The 21,535-nt window shown below is 40.9% G+C and overlaps 1 protein-coding gene across 4 annotated transcripts in view; it reads right to left on the bottom strand.

Annotated features, from left to right (window-relative positions):
• samhd1a (SAM domain and HD domain 1a) overlaps window positions 1-16,400 on the bottom strand; it is a 33,948-nt gene extending 17,548 nt beyond the window's left edge. The window contains exons 1-14 of one of the 4 annotated variants that reach the window (XM_090226066.1): window positions 16,073-16,400; window positions 15,063-15,139; window positions 14,553-14,663; window positions 14,371-14,460; window positions 13,812-13,865; window positions 13,114-13,274; window positions 12,673-12,754; window positions 8,156-10,019; window positions 3,369-3,435; window positions 3,110-3,179; window positions 2,135-2,295; window positions 763-878; window positions 604-674; window positions 276-455 (exon numbers count right to left, since the gene is read on the bottom strand). In XM_090226066.1, the coding sequence (XP_090082192.1) occupies window positions 276-455; window positions 604-674; window positions 763-878; window positions 2,135-2,295; window positions 3,110-3,179; window positions 3,369-3,435; window positions 8,156-8,453 (963 nt within the window). In that variant the 5' untranslated portion in view covers window positions 8,454-10,019; window positions 12,673-12,754; window positions 13,114-13,274; ... (3 more) ...; window positions 15,063-15,139; window positions 16,073-16,400. Of the gene's footprint in view, window positions 1-275; window positions 456-603; window positions 675-762; window positions 879-1,423; window positions 2,296-3,109; window positions 3,180-3,368; window positions 3,436-8,155; window positions 10,020-12,672; window positions 12,755-13,113; window positions 13,275-13,811; window positions 13,866-14,370; window positions 14,461-14,552; window positions 14,664-15,062; window positions 15,140-16,072 lie in introns of those variants that run through there. The other 3 variants (XM_090226067.1, XM_090226069.1, XM_090226068.1) reach the window with 3 other exon arrangements.
• Window positions 16,401-21,535: the final 5,135 nt, after the last annotated feature.

Genomic DNA, 21,535 nt, shown 5'->3' with positions numbered 1-21,535 from the left:
GATTGATGTTTGTTGACTGATTAATGTTGATTGATGATTGTTTACCGCCCTAGCGGTGAAGGTTTCAGTGAGGAGGCAACAAGGGTCAGAGTGGCTTTCAGGTGTTGATTTATTCAGTTTACCCCCAATTTATATTTTCTGTTTTGTTATTGTCATGTTTGGGCTTCTTCACCGAAACTTCCACCACTAGGGCGGTCTCCGTTACCATTGGTGTCAGAAGTGGGAAACGAACCCACACCTCCATGATTCTTAAATTGGTTGATTGACTGACTAACCGGCTCACTGGCTGGCTGACTTACTCCCTGGCTGAGGGGGACAGTGTTCTGTGGTCCAGCAATCTGCTCCTTGATGAAGACCAGGTCAACAGGAAGGACCAGGCCATGCTCCTTCATCGCCGGCTCCAAGGCGTTCTCACACACCAGGTGGTCAAACATGGCCAGGGACGCCTCCTCGTGCTGTAACACACACAACGTGAGCGTACACACAAATACAGGTGACCTGCACAGGTTTGAGCACACACAGGAAGATATTGACACAAACAACAGCACAGACATGTAGACAGAGCAAAAAAGGAGGAAACGAGAGAGGAAAGAAAGGTCTTACATTCCACTTAGATTCTGGACGCACTTTGGGGATGAACATCCCATCAAACATATGGGAGAAAGGACCATGACCTGGAGAGTGAGAGATATCACATTTATGAGAAAGTAAGATTGAAAAAAAAGTGTGTATATATGTGTGTGGTGTGTGTGTGAGACTCACCCAAGTCGTGACAGAGACCGGCAATCTGGACACACAATATGTCTCTACGAGAGATGAAGAGCTCTGGTTGTCTCTCATTCAACTCCTGGACCAGCAAACCTGACAGGTAGCCCACCCTGAAACACACGACCAAAACAACCATTTTACAACTCAGGAAACCTGCTAGGTAACCACTGGGAACTGGGAGCTTAAGGAAGGGGCTAGGGGCTGAAAAAGAACCAGGACAGTTTCTATTGTGCCTTTTGAAATCAAATCAAATCTTATTTGTCACATACACATGGTTAACAGATGTTAATGCGAGTGTAGCAAAATGCTTGTGCTTCTAGTTCTGACCATTCAGTAATATCTAACAAGTAATCTAACAATTTCACAACTACTCCCTTTTAAACACAAGTGTAAAGGAATTAATAAGAATATGTACATATAAATATATGGATGAGCGATGGCCGTGCGGCATAGGCAGGATGCAGTAGATGGTAGAGAGTACAGTATATACATATGAGATGAGTAATGTAGGGTATGTAAACATTATATAAAGTGGCATTGTTTAAAGTGGCAGCAGCCACTCAATGTTAGACGTGGCTGGTTAACAGTCTGATGGCCTTGAGATAGAAGCTGTTTTTCAGTCTCTCGGTCCCAGCTTTGATGCACCTGTACTGACCTCGCCTTCTGGATGATAGCGGGGTGAACAGGCAGTGGCTCGGGTGGTTGTTGTCCTTGATGATCTTTATGGCCTTCCTGTGACATCGGGTGGTGTAGGTGTCCTGGAGGGCAGGTAGTTTGCCCCCGGTGATGCGTTGTGCAGACCTCACTACCCTCTGGAGAGCCTTACGGTTGTGGGCGAAGCAGTTGCGGTGATACAGCCCGACACGATGTTCTCGATTGTGCATCTGTAAATGTTTGTGAGTGTTTTTGGAGATAAGCCAAATTTCTTCAGCCTCCTGAGGTTGAAGAGGCGCTGTTGCACCTTCTTCACCACGCTGTCTGAGTGGGTGGACCAATTCAGTTTGTCCGTGATGTGTAAGCCGAGGAACTTTAAAAAAACTTTCCACCTTCTCCACTATTGTCCCGTCGATGTGGATATGGGGTTGCTCCCTCTGCTGTTTCCTGAAGTCCACGATCATCTCCTTTGTTTTGCTGACGTTGAGTGCGAGGTTATTTTCCTGACACCACACACACTTTGAATGCAGGGTAAGGCCTCTAAAACCACATAGACTAAATACCAATTTGCGCATGTACACTCCACATCTTGGATTTAAAAAGGTGTACACACCCTATATAGGTCAAGCCCACACACTTTTAAACTATGAAGTGCTCAGGCACCCACACTTGTACTCTATGCTAGTGCATACTTACACACACTCCTACATACCCTATGGAGTGTTCGAAGCGGTTGTGGGAGGCTCCAGGGAAGACAAAGTATGTTCCTCCCAGCTGCTTAATGTGGCGGAGCCTCTGGAACTGAGGGGTGTCGATGATACGGACCAGCAGAGGATGCATCTCTACATGGCCATGGATGGGGTCATTAAACACCTACAGGAGACAATAATATATCTTATTGTAGATACTACTCTTCCTCTATTTTTCCCTCTCTGGAATAGAAAAGGGTGCAGCTCTAGTTATGTGGCCGTGGTTAGAGTAGGGTCATTACTCTTGCAATAAAATTGAAAAACATTATAAAACAGGGAATAGAGAACATGAAAAAAAAACAGCTATTACTCAGGGTGTTTTACTTCTTTCACAATAATAAATAAATACAATTTTAAAAAGGTACAATGTGGTTGAGGTGATTTTCTCTCCCATGCATTGTTCTCTATCTATACCTCTCCCTGTCCATCAGCCTCTCAATGTGAGATCAAAGTCAATGTTTCCCCTTTTGCTAAATAATTTCCAGGTCAAACGTTTTCAGTGTAAACCTAAAGGACTAAAACCAGATATAAAGTAAGTAGAAAAGACAGTGGAGCCATATTGTTTTTTAATAAGATCACATTTAAGAACGAACAATCACCAAAATAAAAACTAGACAAATCAGGGAGAATCTAAGATGTCATGGGGCCTCCATTGATTTTGTTATAATGTTTGAGTCACTCAGATAGCATAAGAACAAGGCATAATGTTAACTCAGCCCCATGGCAAAATGTGTAGAATTGCAGGATATTAACTTTGAAACTGCAACTTTTCTCTCAGCCCAATGACAAATACATAGAATAGCTGGAAACTAGCTTTAAACTTTCAAATTGTATTTCTGCCCCATAGTAAAATGTGTAGAATTTCAGAAAATTCAGTTTAAAAGAGCAACACTTGGTCTCTGCAGCCAAGAGGGCCTCTAAAACCTCTATTGCGTTACCTTGGTCTCTGCTGCAATCTGCCACAGCTTCCTCAGGCAGTGAAGAATCTGCAGCCGTGTGCCAAGAGGCCTGAGGAGAGAGAGTCCGTTCATAATCATCACACCAAAATCAGAACATCACAATTCTCAAGAAATTGACTAAGAGAAATCTGTCACAACAAATACACCAAAATTAGAAAGTGCACATTAGATTGACATACCACTGAAGATTGGTACACCGAAATGACCACACCCCATACCGAAACCACACCACACATACCCTATGCCCATATTCTCCAGATGTGTCTCTGTAAGGTATCGTAACCCCACTCCTGTTATCTGTTGCTCTGTGTGGGGAAAAACCAAACAAAAAGGACAGATCATCTTTCCTGTGTGCAAGTCTACCAACCTTCCTCTTCATTAGATAGAATCAGTTATTTGGCTGGAACAACCTTGATGCTGGGCACTAACAGATACCAGAGAGAAAGTAAGGAGAGGGTTAGTGGATAATGGATAAAAGGAGCCTAATGGTACTCCTTATGGTCGGGTGGGAAATGTACTTTTTGGTCCACCAGGGTGGAAAATTCATAAAGAAATCACAGAAAATGCATGCACATGTTTTGTAATGATAAAACACTTTTTGAAATTGATTAAAAGTGATGTCAAATGAAAGAGCACGACAGATAGTAGTGGATATTAGAGTGTGTTCCAGCGGGCAAGGTCTCCATATTTCTCTCTATTGTTTGAACCTATGCTGTACCACACCCCATTTTCACCACTGTAATGTTGAAACTCTTATCTTACAGAGCTGACAAACACATCAAAAAATATTCTCACAAATTCGCTGTGTGACCACCTGCCAATGTGGATGGAAATATTAGACATTCTACCTGTCAATGCCAAAATGTACTAACATTTAGCTGGTGGCTAGTGTTAATTTCCCACCCTGCTTATAGTCCAAGGACCTTATATGTTCTGTTTAAAAGGTTGAATTGGCTCTGGAAACCAAAACAGCCAAATACTCCATCTAAACGTAAATCGATTCTCAATTGCGATACGGTTCTAGAAACAGAAATCCTTATACTTTCATATCACATCAAAATAATATCACAACTGAAAAATACACACTTACTGTACACTGTTTTAACACAGTTGCAGCAGGCAGTATTTTTTAGTGACAACACGTTTGTGGTGTCTTCCGGTTAATTAGCACAGGTAGACTATTCTGTTGTAGTCTGATGGTTGGAGAAAATGGTGGAAGTGAATGCCGAGTTCGAATCAAGCAGCACGTTGAGTGAAGCTGATGAAGATTAATGTTCTGAATGGACAACAGTCGAAAACTGAAATAAAAAATAAATTGTCAAAAATTGTCTATGAACGGTAATGAATCGCTTCTTGTTGGGATGCGTTCGTTGAGTAAGGATGTATTTGGGAAACCCACTTGAGGTGTTGAAAATTGTGAAGTGTATGCTGGGAAAAGACAAGACTGTCAGAGTGACAAGGAGTGGTCTTATTTTGATTCATTGCAGTGGGCCTTAATAAAATAATTCGGACAAGAAGAGTTTTGTGCTTTGAACTTCGGAGTAGAGAGCCCGTCAAAGGAGTCATCTCAGGGGTGACGCCGGATGTTCAGATTTAATACCTGAAGAGAATTTCTGGTGTGGTTGGTGCCTGGAGTCTGACTGGGTGAATGGAGAACGAGGAAAGTCTAACGGTCCTACCTTCACATGTGAAGTTTGGTTATGTAAGATACGCTGTACGAGCTTTCATCCCCAAACCACTGCAGGTGTAAGAACTGTAAAGGATTGGTCCATGTTTCAAGTGTGTGCAGACGGACAGAGTGAAGAACGGTGCACGGAAGAACAACGGTAACTATTAAGTTCTGACGTCTGCATTGGCAGCAACTTCGCGGAGCTGTTGTCAAGGAAGTGGGTTTGTGTTGATACAGGATGTACTGCCCCCAACTACCATCAACCAACCATGTAAATGCGGAGCAATACAGAGCCCTCCGTGTTGTTATACAATTTGGGAACGCCATGGCAATGCGGCACGGAGCTCGATTTGGCCTCTGGAGGCGCCGAAATTGTGTCACACGACCACATTTTTGGATCAAGCATGAATTGGCTTTGTCTATTTTTTTATGTACCTTGATTTAACTAGGGAAATTCTTATTTTACAATGCCGGCCTAACCCTAAGCAAGGCAGTTATCCCACTGGGATGACGTGGATGTCGATTATGGCACTTAAATGCTGAAGACACATTTCAGTTGAATGCATTCAGTTATACAACTGACTAGGTATCAACCCTTCCCCTAACCCTCCTCTAACCCTGACAATGCTGGGCCAATTGTGCGCCACCCTATGGAACTCCCGATCTTGGCCGGTTGTGATACAACCTGGGATCGAACCAGGGTCGGTAGTGACGCCTCTAGCAATGAGATGCAATGCCTTAGACCCGTGCACCACTCGGGAGCCCAATGGATTAGTTCTATTTTGTGAAGTGCACCAGTCCCTCCTTCAGCAAAGCACCCCCACAACATGATGCTGCCACCCCCATGCTTCACGGTTGGGATGGTGTTCTTTGGCTTGGTCATTATGACCAAACAGTTCTATTTTTGTTTACCAGAACAGAGGACATTTCTCCAAAAAGTACAATCTTTGTCCCCATGTGCAGTTGCAAACTGTAGTCTGGCTTTTTTTATGGCGGTTTAGGAGCAATGGCTTCTTCCTTGCTGAGCGGCCTTTCAGGTTATGTCATTTCCTCCAGCATCTTCACAAGGTCCTTTGCTGTTGTTCTGGGATTGATTTGCACTTTTCGCACCAAAGTAGGTTCATCTCTAGGTGACAGAACGCGTCTTCTTCCTGAGCGGTATGATGGCTGCGTGGTCCCATGGTGTTTATACTTCCATACTATTGTTTGGACAGATGAACGTGGTACCTTCAGGTGTTTGGAAATTGCTCCCAAGAATGAACCAGACTTGTGGAGGTTTACAATTTCTTTCCTGAGGTCTTGGCTGATTTATTTTGATTTTCCGATGATGTCCAGCAAAGAGGCACCGAGTTTGAAGGTAGGCCTTGAAATACATCTACAGGCACACCTCCAATTGACTCAAATGATGTCAATTAGCCTATCAGAGACTTCTAAAGCCATGACATCGTTTTCTGGAATTTTCCAAGCTGTTTAAAAGGGACAGTCAACTTAGTGTAAGTAAACTTCTGACCCACTGGAATTGTGATACAGTGAATTAAGTGAAATAATCTGTCTGTAAACAATTGTTGGAAAATTACTTGTGCCATGCAGAAAACTAGATGTCTTAACCGACTTGCCAAAACTACAACCTAAGTGTATGTAAATTTCCGACTTCAACTGTAGTTAGCCTAGCTAGGGTACTGTAGTTCAAAGGACAATGTAAATTAGTCTTTAGGGTAGTGCGAACAGCCCAGTACATCACTGGGGCCAAGCTTCCTTCCATCCAGGACCTCTATACCAGGCGGTGTCAAAGGAAGGCCCTAAAAATGGTCAAAGACTCCAGCCACCCTAGTCATAGACTGTTCTCTCTGCTACCACACAGCAAGAGGTACCGGAGCACCAAGTGTAGGTCCAAGAGGCTTCTAAACAGCTTCTACACCCAAGCAATAAGACTCCTGAACATCTAGTCAAATGGCTACCCAGACCCCCCACACCACTGCCACTCTCTGTTGTCATCTATGCATAGTCACTTTAATTAACTCTACCCACATGTACATACTACCTCAACTAACCGGTGCCCCCACACATTGACTCTGTACCGGCACCCCCCTGTATTTATTGATATTTTTTTAAGGCTCCTCTTTAATTACTTGTTACTTAAAAAATATGCATAAGAATAAGAGATTTAAATGCACGGTCGGTTTCACTGTAAGATCTACTACACCTGTTGTTTTCAGCATTTCACTGTAAGGTCTACTACACCTGTTGTATTCAGCATTTCACTGTAAGGTCTACTACACCTGTTGTATTCAGCATTTCACTGTAAGGTCTACTACACCTGTTGTACTCAGCATTTCACTAAGATCTACTACACCTGTTGTATTCAGCATGTCACTGTAAGATCAACTACACCTGTTGTATTCAGAATTTCACTAAGATCTACTACACCTGTTGTATTCAGCATTTCACTGTAAGATCTACTACACCTGTTGTATTCAGCATTTCACTGTAAGGTCTACTACACCTGTTGTATTCAGCATTTCACTGTAAGGTCTACTACACCTGTTGTACTCAGCATTTCACTAAGATCTACTACACCTGTTGTATTAAGCATTTCACTGTAAGGTCTACTACACCTGTTGTATTCAGCATTTCACTGTAAGGTCTACTACACCTGTTGTATTCAGAATTTCACTGTAAGGTCTACTACACCTGTTGTATTCATCATTTCACTGTAAGGTCTACTACACCTGTTGTATTTAGCATTTCACTGTAAGGTCTACTACACCTGTTGTATTCAGCATTTCACTGTAAGGTCTACTACACCTGTTGTATTCATCATTTCACTGTAAGGTCTACTACACCTGTTGTATTCAGCATTTCACTGTAAGGTCTACTACACCTGTTGTATTCAGCATTTCACTGTGAGGTCTACTACACCTGTTGTATTCAGCATTTCACTGTGAGGTCTACTACATCTGTTGTATTCAGCATTTCACTGCAAGGTCTACTATACCTGTTGTATTCAGCATTTCACTGTAAGGTCTACTACACCTGTTGTATTCAGCATTTCACTGTGAGGTCTACTACACCTGTTGTATTCAGCATTTCACTGCAAGGTCTACTACACCTGTTGTATTCAGCATTTCACTGTAAGGTCTACTACACATGTTGTCTTCGGCGCATGTGACTAATACAATTTCATTTTAGCCAACAACATCTGATCTAGTGGGTTAGCAATTCCTCTGCTGCTGACCCAGTCACTTTCTCTGCAGTTTAGTTTACAGTTACAAGCCACATTGGCTTGGTCAGTCAAATATCATGTGTATGTAGCTAGTTAGTGAAGACATGCAAAACAGTGATCACAACAATCGAACCTCTGAATTTCTCCTCCCATATCCCGAGCCCTTCCAGACGCAGGTATCCGCAAGTGTCCTCGACACTCCACTGCCTTAAGTCCCCGTCCCGCGACAGCCCGGCATAAACTCTTTCCTCCGGGGTATTGAAATGGTTACTGTCCGCAGTTGGTAAATCTTCTCTGGAGCGCTTTCGCCTATCCATATTGACCGGTAATAGAAGAATGCCGGTAACACCATAAAACAGCGCTCTCGTAGTAAAACCACACCTTCTTCTTTGGAATTGGGTTGGCGGATCGTAGCCAACTTTAAGGCGCATGCACTGCCACCTACAGTATTGGAGTGTGGGGCCAGTCACAGCCTACCGACATGAACTTCCGCTAATACAAAATTGGGAAAAAGGAAAATGACCCTGCCAACTATTAGCCCTCACTAAACTCTCCCCATTTTACTATTTAAAATAAATATCATGCAGTAAAACCTTGTAATACAGTTAACCATGACTATGAATGCTAAGAAACCCACTTTACTGAAGCACATATTTATTCCTCTCCCACTCTATTGGTCTCTGCCTCCTTATCCTATCATGATCCCTCACCCCGTACCCATCTTCCTCTACCACTCTCTTCACTGCTTCAGCATATGACACTTTCTGTACTACTCTGACCCTGGCAACATCAACCTGCTTTTCTCTCACCGGACACCTCCGATCTCCAGCCCCATGAGCACCCCCAAAGCATATACACAAAACTTTATCCACTGATACACCACATTCCTTCGTCTCATGCCCTTGTTGAATGCATGCACTGAAACAATCAGAATTTTTTTTTAGGATAACGAAAACTAGATTTTGGTATCTTAGAAGGTAAAATTGTGTTATGCCTAATATGCCAATTCATATTATTTCTCCAAAATTATTTATTGTTACTCAATTTGAGTCATTTGTGACTCACGACCTGGATTCGGTCTTATGTAGCAAATGTTGTGTTTTTTATATTGGATAATTCTGCTTTGAAAGTTGATCAACTTGTAAACTCACGTTTGATAAAATGACCTTTGAATGTTTTGGCATCTAGTGCAGAGCACTTCTTTGTCTACATCCATTCAGCATTGTTCACAACCTCTTAAGCTTTAGCCCCACCCATTTCGTTTCGCTCTCGGCGTGCACATTTGACGCTCTGACTGATGATTTATTTACCTCTGGATAACATGAACACTGCCTAACCAGCTCTGCTGGCAACAATTTCATTACGCTTTTTTGCAGATGTTTACTGACACCGGCCATATTCAATGGGTGTTGTACACTTTAGTTTAAGACATGTAGCTAGCTAGGTAAACAATGAACCTAGCTAGGTAAACAACGTGTAACATCACACACGTCACATAACGAGCCAGCCAGCTAACGTTAGCTAGTTAAGGGAAACTGACCTGACCAAAGATCTCCACCCATCTCCCAATTTCACAGGCATCTGTCTCCTACAGATACCATTAACTTCTGATGTAAAAACCACTCTCTCTTTTACTCCGTTGTATACTACGCTTCTGAGTATAACAATGTTCAAGTTTAAACCAGAATCTAACAGGCCCCAGCCTGGAACAATAGCTTCCTAATGTTCAACTTACATAAACTTGGAAATTACTTATAAATGAACAAACAATGATAACAAGACATAAACAAAAAAAATAAAAATTATAAATTAACTAACAATGATAACAATGTTTGGTTTACAAACTCAGAAACTTATGGGATCTGTTCTATTATCACACCATACAAATTTATTTCCATCTCTCATCATACAACAAAATGCCATTCCAGCTGAATCTGCTGGCTTGCTCCATGTCAGCTGGAGAGGCTTTTAGTTTCTCCAATTTCTCCTCCTGGTTCCTAAGAGAGTAATAGCACAAGATTTGGAAAGCAACAAAAAAGACACACAAACACAACAGCATTAATACCGTGTTAAGATATGCACAATTATCTCTGGGTTCGAGCCCAGGCTCTGTCGCAGCCGGCCGCGACCGGGAGGCCCATGGGCGCCGCACATGCTGTTGTTCTGGGATTGACTTGCATTTTTAACACCAAAGTACTTTCATCTCTAGGAGACAGAACGCGTCTCCTTCCTGAGCGGTATGATGGCTGCATGGTCCCATGGTGTTTATACTTGCGTACGATTGCTTGTACAGATGAACGTGGTACCTCCAGGCGTTTGGAAATTGCTCCCAAGGATAAACCAGACTTGTAGAGGTCTTACATTTACATTTGATTTTCCCATGATGTCAAGCAGAGGCATTGAGTTTGAAGGTAGGCCTTAAAATACACCCACAGGTTACACCTCCAATTGACTCAAATTATGTCAATTAGCCTATCAGAAGCTTCTAAAGCCATTACATCATTTTCTGGAATTTTACAAGCTGTTTAAAGGCACGGTCAACTTAGTGTATGTAAACTTCTGAACCACTGGAATTGTGATTAAGTGAAATAATCTGTCTGTAAACAATTGTTGGAAAAATGAATGGGGGTCATGCACAAAGTAATGACCTAACCGACTTGCCAAAACTATAGTTTGTTAAAAACCTGTTGAATCTAGGGGTCATTTTTTTATTTTGGGAAAAATAACGTTCCCAAAGTAAACAGGCTATTTTTCAGGACCAGAAAATAGAATATGCATATAACTGACAGCTTAGGATAGAAAACACTCGTTTCCAAAACTGTAACGTTTCCAAAACTGTAACGTTTCCAAAACTGTAACACTAACGTTTCCAAAACTGTAAAGATATTGTCTGTGAGTATAACAGAACTGATATTGCAGGCAAAAGAATGAGAAAAATCCAAACAGGAACACAGCGGTTTCTAAATAAGAGTCCCTTCCTATCCTTCCCGATTGAGCAGTGAATGGGATATCAACGCGATTCCTTTTTCTATGGATTCCTTAATGTGTCTAGTATCACAATCACAGTTTCAGGCTTTTATTTTGAAAAATGAGCGTGTACAACAATATTTCGTCAGTGTCCACCTGATGGCCTTTTGTGTATTTCTCACGCAAAAGACAGAGGTAGCCATTTTCCACCCGGTCTTACTGAAAAAAGCTCTGTTCCGGTTGATATATTATTGAATAGATATTTGAAAAAACAACGTTTGCCATGTTTCTGTCGATATTATGGAGCTAATTTGGAATATTTTTCGGCGTTGTCGTGACCGCAATATCCGGGCGTTTTCTCAGCCAAAGTGAAGAACTAATGGAGCTACAAAAATAATTTTTCTGGAAAAAAGGAACATTTGCTATCTAACTGGGAGTCTTGTGAGTGAAAACATCCGAAGCTCATCAAAGGTAAACGATTTAATTTGATTGCTTTTCTGATTTTCGTGACCAGATTGCCTGCAGCAAACTAGCCATAATGCTATGCTAGGCTATTGATAAACTTACACAAATGCTTGTCTTGCTTTGGCTGTAAAGCATATTTTCAAAATCTGAGATGACAGGGTGATTAACAAAAGGCTAAGCTGTGTTTGAATATATTTCACTTGTGATTTCATGAATATGAATATTTTCTAGTAAGATTTTTTGTCCGTTGCGTTATGCTACTTAGTGTCAGTTGATGACAATTCTCCCAGATTTGTGGAGTGGTTGAAAAATGAGTTTTAATGACTCCAACCTAAGTGTATGTAAACTTCCGACTTCAACTGTATATATTCAACTAGTCTAAAGGCCAGTTGTATTGCTTCTTTAATCAGAACATCAGTTTTCAGCTGTGCTAACATAATTGCAACAGGATTTTCTAATGATCAATTAGCCTTTTAAAATGATAAACCTGGATTAGCTAACACAACATGCCATTGGAACACAGTAGTGATGGTTCCATTAAAATGCAGCTGTTTCCAGCTACAATAGTCATTTACAACATTAACAATGTCTACGCTGTATTTCTGATCAATTTTGTTATTTTAATGGACATAAAATGTGCTTTTCTTTCAAAAACTGACATTTCTAAGTGACCCTAAACTTTTGAACGGTAGTGTACATTCATTGTGTAGAACAAACATCTGTTTGGCCTGAGTGATGTGGATGGGTAGCCAGGGAATGGCCTTGGCACATAAATACTTTTGCAAGACAATAAACATTTTCCTGCAACTCCTGGGAACCCTGTACCTATTTAATCAGAGAAATATCCAATAAACCAAACTGTTGCTTTAACCGTGAAGGTACTTTAATGCGCACAATCCTCAAATAAAATGGACATACATAAAATAAACAATGTATTTACATTGTGTCCAATGTGTGTGTGTGAGGGAGGCATGTTTTTCAACTCAGAAAAAAGCACACAGAATTTCCTCACTGTACACATTAAGCCATAGTATTTTACAATATTATCAATCACACTTTTATTTGATAGATAGAGTAATTATGTAGATATTGAGAATGGATATGAAGGAGTAGATATCTACAATCCTAAAATAAAACGGAGTAAACATAAAAAAAAAACAAGTAACACCAAATTATTTACATTGTGTAGAATGTGTGTGTGTGTGCATATTGTTTTACCTTGTCAGCCACCCATCTCTGCTTTGTCAGTCCAGTGTCTTCTGGGTGAGGCTGTCAGGCAGTGGTGGAGTGCATGGCAGATCTGAAGGAGTGACAGTAAATATACAGCTCAACAACATGTCTGTGTGTACATCTGTTGGTGTGAGTGAGCATACAGTGGTTGCTCCACTAAAAGTTTTGATTATGCTGTGCTACTTAGAGGTAATGTGTGGTTTAGTACGATACCCTGCATCACCACTTCATTGCTCCAGACCACCACAAGGGGGAGTTAGAGCACTGATTATGCTTTTGGGTCCTACTGTGTCTCTAACTGACAATGAATGGGCGACATAAACCTAAATAGAAACTGATAATTGTGCACGACTTCAGTATTACTTACTAAAACTGTTGTTACACTAAGGTTTTTATTATTTTATTTTGTTAGGATAATTTTGCTCTTACTGTATTACTGTAGCCCACTCCCGATCGGTCACGTTGTTCAGCGCCTGGGTGGCGCAAACAGTCTAAGACAAGCTGTGTTGCTACAGATGCTGGTTCAATACCCGTGCGGGCCTCGACTGGGAGACCCATGAGATGACTGTAGGTGTTTGGTTTCTCTCCCTCTAAAAACAGAAATAAATCATTCAAAATAACAAACTGGCTTTATTTACAAATTAGTAACAATGTTTCACCCCATGTTCAAGAATGGCCTTTTTCCTCACTCATTTTACATTATTTGAAAAACAAAATAATCTCCAAAGTATTGTAATTATTCAAACAAAGCGATTATAAAAATAAAAAAAACATACAATGGGATTGATTGCCTTGCAGTTCTCCAGCTGTATCCACTGAAAGAGCACAAGGTTCAAGGCACGAGAGCAGGGGGCACGGGATGGGCCACAGAGCAGCGCACAGAAGATAGACCTAGCCCATGGGGAAGGGAGGAGTGGACCCCCACCCCGCCACACTGGGTAGCACAGAGCAACACTAAGGGGCATTGCACTAATAATGGCTATGACTAGGGAAACGTTCCCGCTGTTCTAGCAGGTAGCTGGACAATAGACTTCCCTAGATGGAGGGTAGGGGGAGAATTCTATTCGTCAAATGTATTTCTAAGTTAGGTTTTAAGTTAAGTATAATTATAATGCACCATATCTGACCGTGATTAGTAGTCCCATAGGGCGGCGCACAATTGGCCCAGCGTTTCTCTCCCTCTAAAAACAGAAATAAATGTTTTGGCCTTTACAAATATTATTTTGGCCTTTATTCAGATTACAATTGCTCACTTTTGTTGTTGTTTTTTTAACTAAATAACCTCCAAAATACCGTTATATATTATCAAGTTGATGGTACAGCCATTTAGCCGGCACCTATATAAAGCTGAGTGACTCACTCATTCATGGCTTTGGATCAAAATAAATAAGTACCAGTCAAAAGTTTGGACACACCTACTCATTCAAGGGTTTTCTTTATTTTTACTATTTTCTACATTGTAGAATAATAGTGAAGACATCAAAACTGTGAAATAACACATATGGAACCAGTTAAGAACAAATTGTTATTTACAAGGACAGCATACTCTAACATGCTCTAACACAGTTTCACCTCAGATACCGCCAAAACAACTGCTATGTGGAGGTCAACTAAAGCAGACGTGATTGAATAGAGCCCCAAGTGAGGGAGAGCGTGCATGTGTGTATACATGCATGTGATAATTACCTGTATCACCTGTCGTGGTCGGTGTAGCAGGTACAGGGTGCAGACGACTGCAGCTGTGAGGACTGTGGTTGAGCTAATAGGGTGTAAGATCTAAAAGAGAGGAACAATTTTCTTAAGTTAAAATAATTATACAACAAAACAGAGTGAGTGATTGAGTGTGTATACGTGTGTGTGATAATTACCTGGACCACATCACACTGCTTCAGGTCTACAAGCCTCTGGAAGTTCCAGCGTGCCACTCCAGTCCTGGAACAGCCGTGCCTACAATGGAACTATTGCACCCTCTATAACCACTGTAATTATTATTATTTGACACTGCTGGTCATCTATGAACATTTAAACATCTTGAAGAACAATCTGGCCTAAAGGGCTGTACTCTTTTATAATCTCCATAAGCACAGCCAGAAGAGGACTGGCCACCCTCAGAGCCTGGCTCCTCTCTAAGTTTCTTCCTAGAGGCAGGAGCCTTTCTATGGGGTTTTTCCTAGCCCCCGTGCTTCTACATCTGCATTGCTTGCTCTTTGGGGTTTTAGGCTGGCTATCTGTATAAGCACTTTGTGACAGCTACTGATGTAAAGGGGGCTTTATAAAATACATTTGATAGATTGCTTGTATATGCTTCTATTCATGTCAGTAACTCTAAATCTAAATATGACATTGAGTTGTCTTACATTTCCTCAATAGGAAGTTACCTGAAGCCAACACTTTTTCCTGGTCTTTCCTGCTGGGGACAGGGGGCTTCAGGGTTGGGAATGGAGGGCCTAGAAAACTGGAATATTAACAATAGTTAGTGTCCACATTTATGAATGAAATTCAATAAATAATAATAATATAATTCAATATTCAATATGGGTTCGCTGTGTATCTCATCTGATTGAGAATTGATTATGTCTATTTTCTTTTGAAAATCTGCTACCAATCCACACAATTCTATCTAGTGAGAGTGCACACAATCATTTGCTTATTTTACCAAGTCAAAAATAACATACTTTTGTCAAGGGACCCAACGAATAAGAAAACAGTTGGAAGGCTATTGTTGCTGTATACAGTAGCCTACCCCATCAACATACTACTGGCTGGTTTCAAGGCTACGTTGTTATCATTTAGTAATGTTGTACTGTAGCCTACTGCACCCCATGTCAACCAACTTGTCTACTAGCAGTGACAAGGCTTATTGTAGACATTCAGTAATACTGTAAGGGTGGGTATAATTTGTGGAACGTTCCAACAGGGATATGTTCCAAAAACGTCGTTGCCAACAAATAATGCATACAATGTAGCACGATCAATTAACCTTGCGAACGAATAGGCATCAACTCACCACGTAGTTTATTCTTAATGTTTGTCCATAGGCTACCAGAGTGAGGACAGACAACGTGGTGAGTTAAACACTTAATGAAATAGCCCACTCCCTACCCGGTATCTTATTCGGCCGCAATACAACTTTGTATGCGTTGTTTGTTGGAAACCTTGTTATTTACGAAGTTTTTGGAACAGATTCCTGTTGGAAAGTTCCACAAATTATACCCACCCATACTGTAACGGTACATCACCTTATTATCCACCTAGTTAGCTTAGTTAGCTAGCTCCAAAGAAACAACCAATGAATGTGACAACAGGCTTTTTAACACTAGCTAGTATGATTGCATGTAAAAAAAAACTTTACAGATTATTGCAAACTTTGAAAGCAAAGTTGACTTACCAATACGCTGCTCTCTCTCGGCAACTAGAGTGAGGTTAGCGTCGTTAGCATTACCTAACTAGCAGTGCCAGCATTTTAGCTATCAAAGTATCTATCCAGCAACAATGTCAAGATCAAAAACCGAAAGAAACTATGTTAATGCCATGCTGACTTCGTAAAATAAGTCAAATCGGACTGAAATTATTAACAGGCTGAACGAACATTCCTGTTGCTAACTTTAGCTTGTTAGCTCAGTGACAGGTGATGCACCTAGTCCTGTTTTTGATTGTGGGGAGCTACTGATGAGAGATCGAGCATCCCTCCACGTCCTGCGTGGAGAGGCGACACTGAGTCAACATGTGGCCAGAATTATATTTACATCCGGGTTGGTTTACAAACCACATTGACATACATGGAAAACTGTTCATATGGAACCCAAACCGGCTGCGTTCGTGCATACATTTATTTTGTCCCCCCACACCAAACACAATCACAACACGCAGGTTAAAATATCAAAACAAACTCTGAACCAATTACATTAACTTGGGGACTGGTCGAAAAACATTAAACACTTATGGCAATTTAGCTAGATAGCTTGCACATGCTAGCTAATTTGTCCTGGGATATAAAACATTGAGTTGTTATTTTACCTGAAATGCACAAGGTCCTACACTCAGACAATTAATCCACACATAAAACAGTCAAACGAATCGTTTCCAGTCATCTCTCCTCCTTCCAGGCCTTTTCTTCTTTGAACTTACATTTTTTTTTTTATTAACAACAAATCAACACAGAAAGTACATGAGGGAACACAAGTACATATTTTATTTTTTTTATTTTTATTTTACCTTTATTTAACCAGGCAAGTCAGTTAAGAGCAAATTCTTATTTTCAATGACGGCCTGGGAACAGTGGGTTAACTGCCTGTTCAGGGGCAGAACGACAGATTTGTACCTTGTCAGCTCGGGGGTTTGAACTCGCAACCTTCCGGTTACTAGTCCAACGCTCTAACCACTAGGCTACCCTGCCGCCCCATATAGACTACATACAATGGACAATCGAGCTAAGGGGTACAATATCACATTACAATTACACAAGGACCATAAGGGACATACATACACTTACAGTTCTAACAGCTTTTTTGTTAGTAGAGTATTTAACTGTCTTAAAATACAGTTCAATTTATTTTTGTAGGGTAAGAAAATGTGTTTTTTTGTTAGTAGATTTACATTTGTGTATATGAAATTTGGTCAAAAGAATAATGAAATTAATTACATAAAAATGTTTCAGCTTATTTCTATTGTATGTAAAGAATCCAAGCAGTAAATCTCTCCACAATAGTGTAAAATCTTCATAAATGGGTTCAATTATAAATCTACTGATGTCTTGCCACAGTTTTCTTACATGAATACAATGCCAAAAAAGATGCAACACTGTTTCTGGGTGGTCATTACAAAATGAGCAATTTGAGTTGATGTTTTCCTTAAACTTCTAATAATATTTCTGAATAATTTTAAAGGAAACGTCCTTAATTTTGTTAACAAGTAGGTATGTGTGTGGCAACATTCAATTTTTTTTCCAACAGATATTATAAATAAATCCATTCCAATAAGGCATGACATAAGGTAATACAACATCCTGCTGAAACAATGTTTGTATCGCTCTGTTGTTGAATGGACCAAAAGAGAAACACATCTTTCCTACAGATGAGTCAATGGGGTACTTTCTTCTTTGAACTTATATGGTGATTGGCATCTAAACGTTCATGGTATTACCACGACGACCGACAACACAGTTCATCTTTCAATCACCCACGTAGGTATAACCAATAAGATGCCACGTGGGTACCTGCTTCTCTAAACCAATGAGGAGATGGGAGAGGCAGGACTTGCAGCGCGATCTGCGTCACAAATATAAGCGACCTCTATTTTATGCCACGCTTCGAACACACCGTGTTATTTGCGTTTTGGTACACCAGAAGTACATTAATTTCCAATGCAACGCTGGGGTTTCAGGGTTGAGTTACAGTGCATTCTATGTGGTGCATACGTTTGATAAATCAAATGTATGTGTAACAGGTTCTGTACCGGTACCTTTCTGCATTGTGTTCTGGAAAGGTGTAGGTGGAAGAAAGGTTCTGGACACAATTCTGCCGGTTGTCTCTCTTTTAATGACTGCATGGAATGGATACAAATACAAGGCAAAAGTCAATGCTGCCGTCTGGACTCCATACAAGTATATTTGCCAGACAAAGGACAGTGCAGAAAACCTGTGAGAAAATATTTTTTTTTTTAAACTCACGATGTCTGCACCTGAAAGACACTCTCCCGCAACAAAACTAACGGTAGTTGGGCTAGTTGTTGCACTCGAACATTATCCCCATTCACATTAATATATATTCCTAGAAACTGTAATGCAACACTAAATCAGTGACGATATAACTTTTGCTTGTCCTTTCTTGTGAACATGTGCATACATAACCCCTCCTCATCACGCTTTGAGCAAACTGAGGAGTAAAAGCATGGCTCCCGTTGATGACATCACAGCATTAACACAATTTAGAAAATAAATACAATCAAATATTTCACTCTTGGAAGTAATCTAATACGTCTTAAAATACAATTAAAATAAATGAGGGATTTTCGGTGAAATACATAAAGTAGATTTTACACCTGTTACATATGCATCAAATTGTACACGTACACTTGACAGAAAGCAGCAAATTGTACACGTACACTTGACAGAAAGCAGCAAATTGTACACGTACACTTGACAGAAAGCAGCAAATTGTGAATGTTTAATTTTTGTTGCACACATATCCAGTAAACAAACTGGAATTACATAATAAAAATAGTTTGATTGCATAAGTTCTTTACATATTTTATTCATTTATTAGTGTTATATAAATAATCTAATATAAAGCGTTACTAGCAGACCAAAGCTCTGGTTAAACCGGATGCCCTCAGATAACTCTGGGCCCAGTGTCCTCAGTCAAGTCTAGAGCCTGTGTGCAATAACATGATTATCCGAAGGACACACAGCTGCCATCACGCAAATATACTCCCCTGTAACTACAAAGAGCAGCCTGCAACACTAACGAGCTTAGAAGTGCCAAGCTATCTCACTGACATTGACCCTTGCATGCACTCCTGCAAAGACAGGAAACACCTGAGTCTAAAGCAGACATTACCAATATCCACGCTTCCTTGACACACATACATCTCATGAAGCACTGTACACTCACACTCTACCCCCCCCCCCCCCCCCCCTACTGGTCGGGTGCCAAGAGCAAAGGACTTTGCTGTGCACCAATGGGGCCCGCTCTGGCTAGAGCAGGGCCCGCCTCCAACTCTTCAGGACCAGTCAGAAGACCAACACGACGAGACTCCACCTACATTATTCTGTGTATACATTCTGCTGTAAACTCTGGCTGAGGAGCCTAATTATTCTGACTCCTCACAGAGTCACATTCCTTAGGTCTGTGCACGATAAATGGCAGGACAAGATAACTTTGACCAATAAACTGCCTTTTTGATACACCTGATTCCACTCTGTCCAGCGTCGTTGTTTTGCATTCCCTCTCCAGTATGAAACACCAACATTAGCCAAGTTGAATACTATTTAGTCGATGACATCTAAAAATGTATTATGAGAGCCTATAATATAAGTTCCCTCCAAATTGCATAGTTTTGGAGTGAAATGCAATAACAAATAGTCAAGATAGCAGAGTAGGCTCTTTCAACAATGAGACCAACGTTCAGGAATGTGGTTTTGATCGCGCTGTTGGGTCGGGACCAGCACCGCCGAAAGCGCAGGTCTGTGTGGGTCCAGAGATGGTTGAAGTCCAGAAAGCATGCAGTGGAGTTAGCCCTGTATAACGCCTGGCGATTTGTCTCCGGTAAGCTAAATTCTAGTGAATTTGTAAAGCCTTTGATACCGTAATTGATTGATATTAGATACAGTATATTTTATGTGCAACCTAGCTAGCTAAAGGGTTCTCTAGTTAATAGACCCAATGTGACATGAGATGTACTTTTACAGAATGTTCATTTGGACTATAACTTTTCCCAAAGTTGGTTTTAAATCCTTATTCAGGGCAGGGTTAGTTTTTGAATGTGCCTTTGGGATTCACTCGCTCTGAGACCTTGAAGTAGTTTTTTCCCTTGCTCTGCAAGGGCCGTGGGATTTGTGAAGAGATGGGTAAGGATGCTTCGAGGGTGGCTGTTGTCAATGTGTGCAGAGGGTCCCTGGTTCGAGCCCAGGTAGGGGCGAGGAGAGGGAAGGAAGAAAAACTGTTACACCTGCGTGACACGTGTTCTCCACAACTACTGTAGAGGCAATTCCAGGAGCTGCTCAGGATGGAGACTGGCACGCCAAATGGTCACCTACCTGATGTCACCAGGGCAGGTGCCAACCAGTCCCCCAGACACGCACTCCAGGTGAGGGAGAAGCTGAGCACCTACTTCTCATCCCATGGCAGTATGCTGTGGAGTGAAAGAGCATTTTTCTCCTTGTCTGTCTTCATTTGGAAGTTATATTTAAGTTAAATTTGGGAGTAAAGACCACACCTTACCTCTCCCATTAACTTCAGTATTATACACACCTGGCATGGTACATCAGATGAGCAGGACCTCTAATTAAGGTTATACGACATACATAACATGGGAAAAGGAAACCTAGGGTCCATACAAACAGAGCAGTTTACCACCATCTTCACTGGTCTGACAAAATGCAGGTGGGAAAAAAAACTATTAGGAAGAGAATGTGTTTTTACTTTGATCTTGTCTTAGATCTGCAAAGGTGTAGGGAATAAATAAGCAGATTAATTTCTAAATGAGATATTAATAAACAACTGACTATGAAAACATAATTTAATAGGTATTCAAGTACAGGAAAGAACATGGCAGCTATGTGTGTTGTAACATTTTTACAAAAAATAAAAACAATTGAAAGACGTGTGTGTGTGTGTGTGTGTGTGTGTGTGTGTGTGCATGTATGTGCGTGTGGAAATACAAACATTTATGTGTAACCTGTAATCTGTAGGAGAACAACAAGAACATGTATTTTTGTCACAACTGCAGACAGATACAGGGACTACTCATAAAGCCTAGACTTAGTAGGGGAACTTCAGACATGGCCATAAAGAGAGAGACGGCAGGGCACTGGAGATCTGAGGTACAGAGAGGAGTGGAAGAGAGGTGTGTGTGTCTGAAAAAAACTAAAAAGAAATGTGTAGCCACAATACAGGTAAACACACATTTCACCTTTTGTCTTGTAAAAGAACAACAAGCGCATCAGAATTTTCCAGTGTGTCAGTTTTAATTCAGTCAATTTTCATGCAATCTATGTACAGCTAATAAGGAATGCTATCCTAAGTATTGAGAATCCGCTAACAAGGACGCTGAATAAGGACAGTTGTAAAATCTCAGTTGCATTTCTCGTGTCCTCTCTCCTCACCTCCCGCTCAAAACCCATTGGAGAAGG

This window comes from Oncorhynchus mykiss, chromosome 28, assembly GCF_057628025.1.
Source record: "Oncorhynchus mykiss isolate SJ-2025 chromosome 28, ASM5762802v1, whole genome shotgun sequence".
NCBI classification, from domain to species: Eukaryota; Metazoa; Chordata; class Actinopteri; order Salmoniformes; family Salmonidae; genus Oncorhynchus; species Oncorhynchus mykiss.
This window is presented reverse-complemented; position numbering and strand designations above follow the sequence as displayed.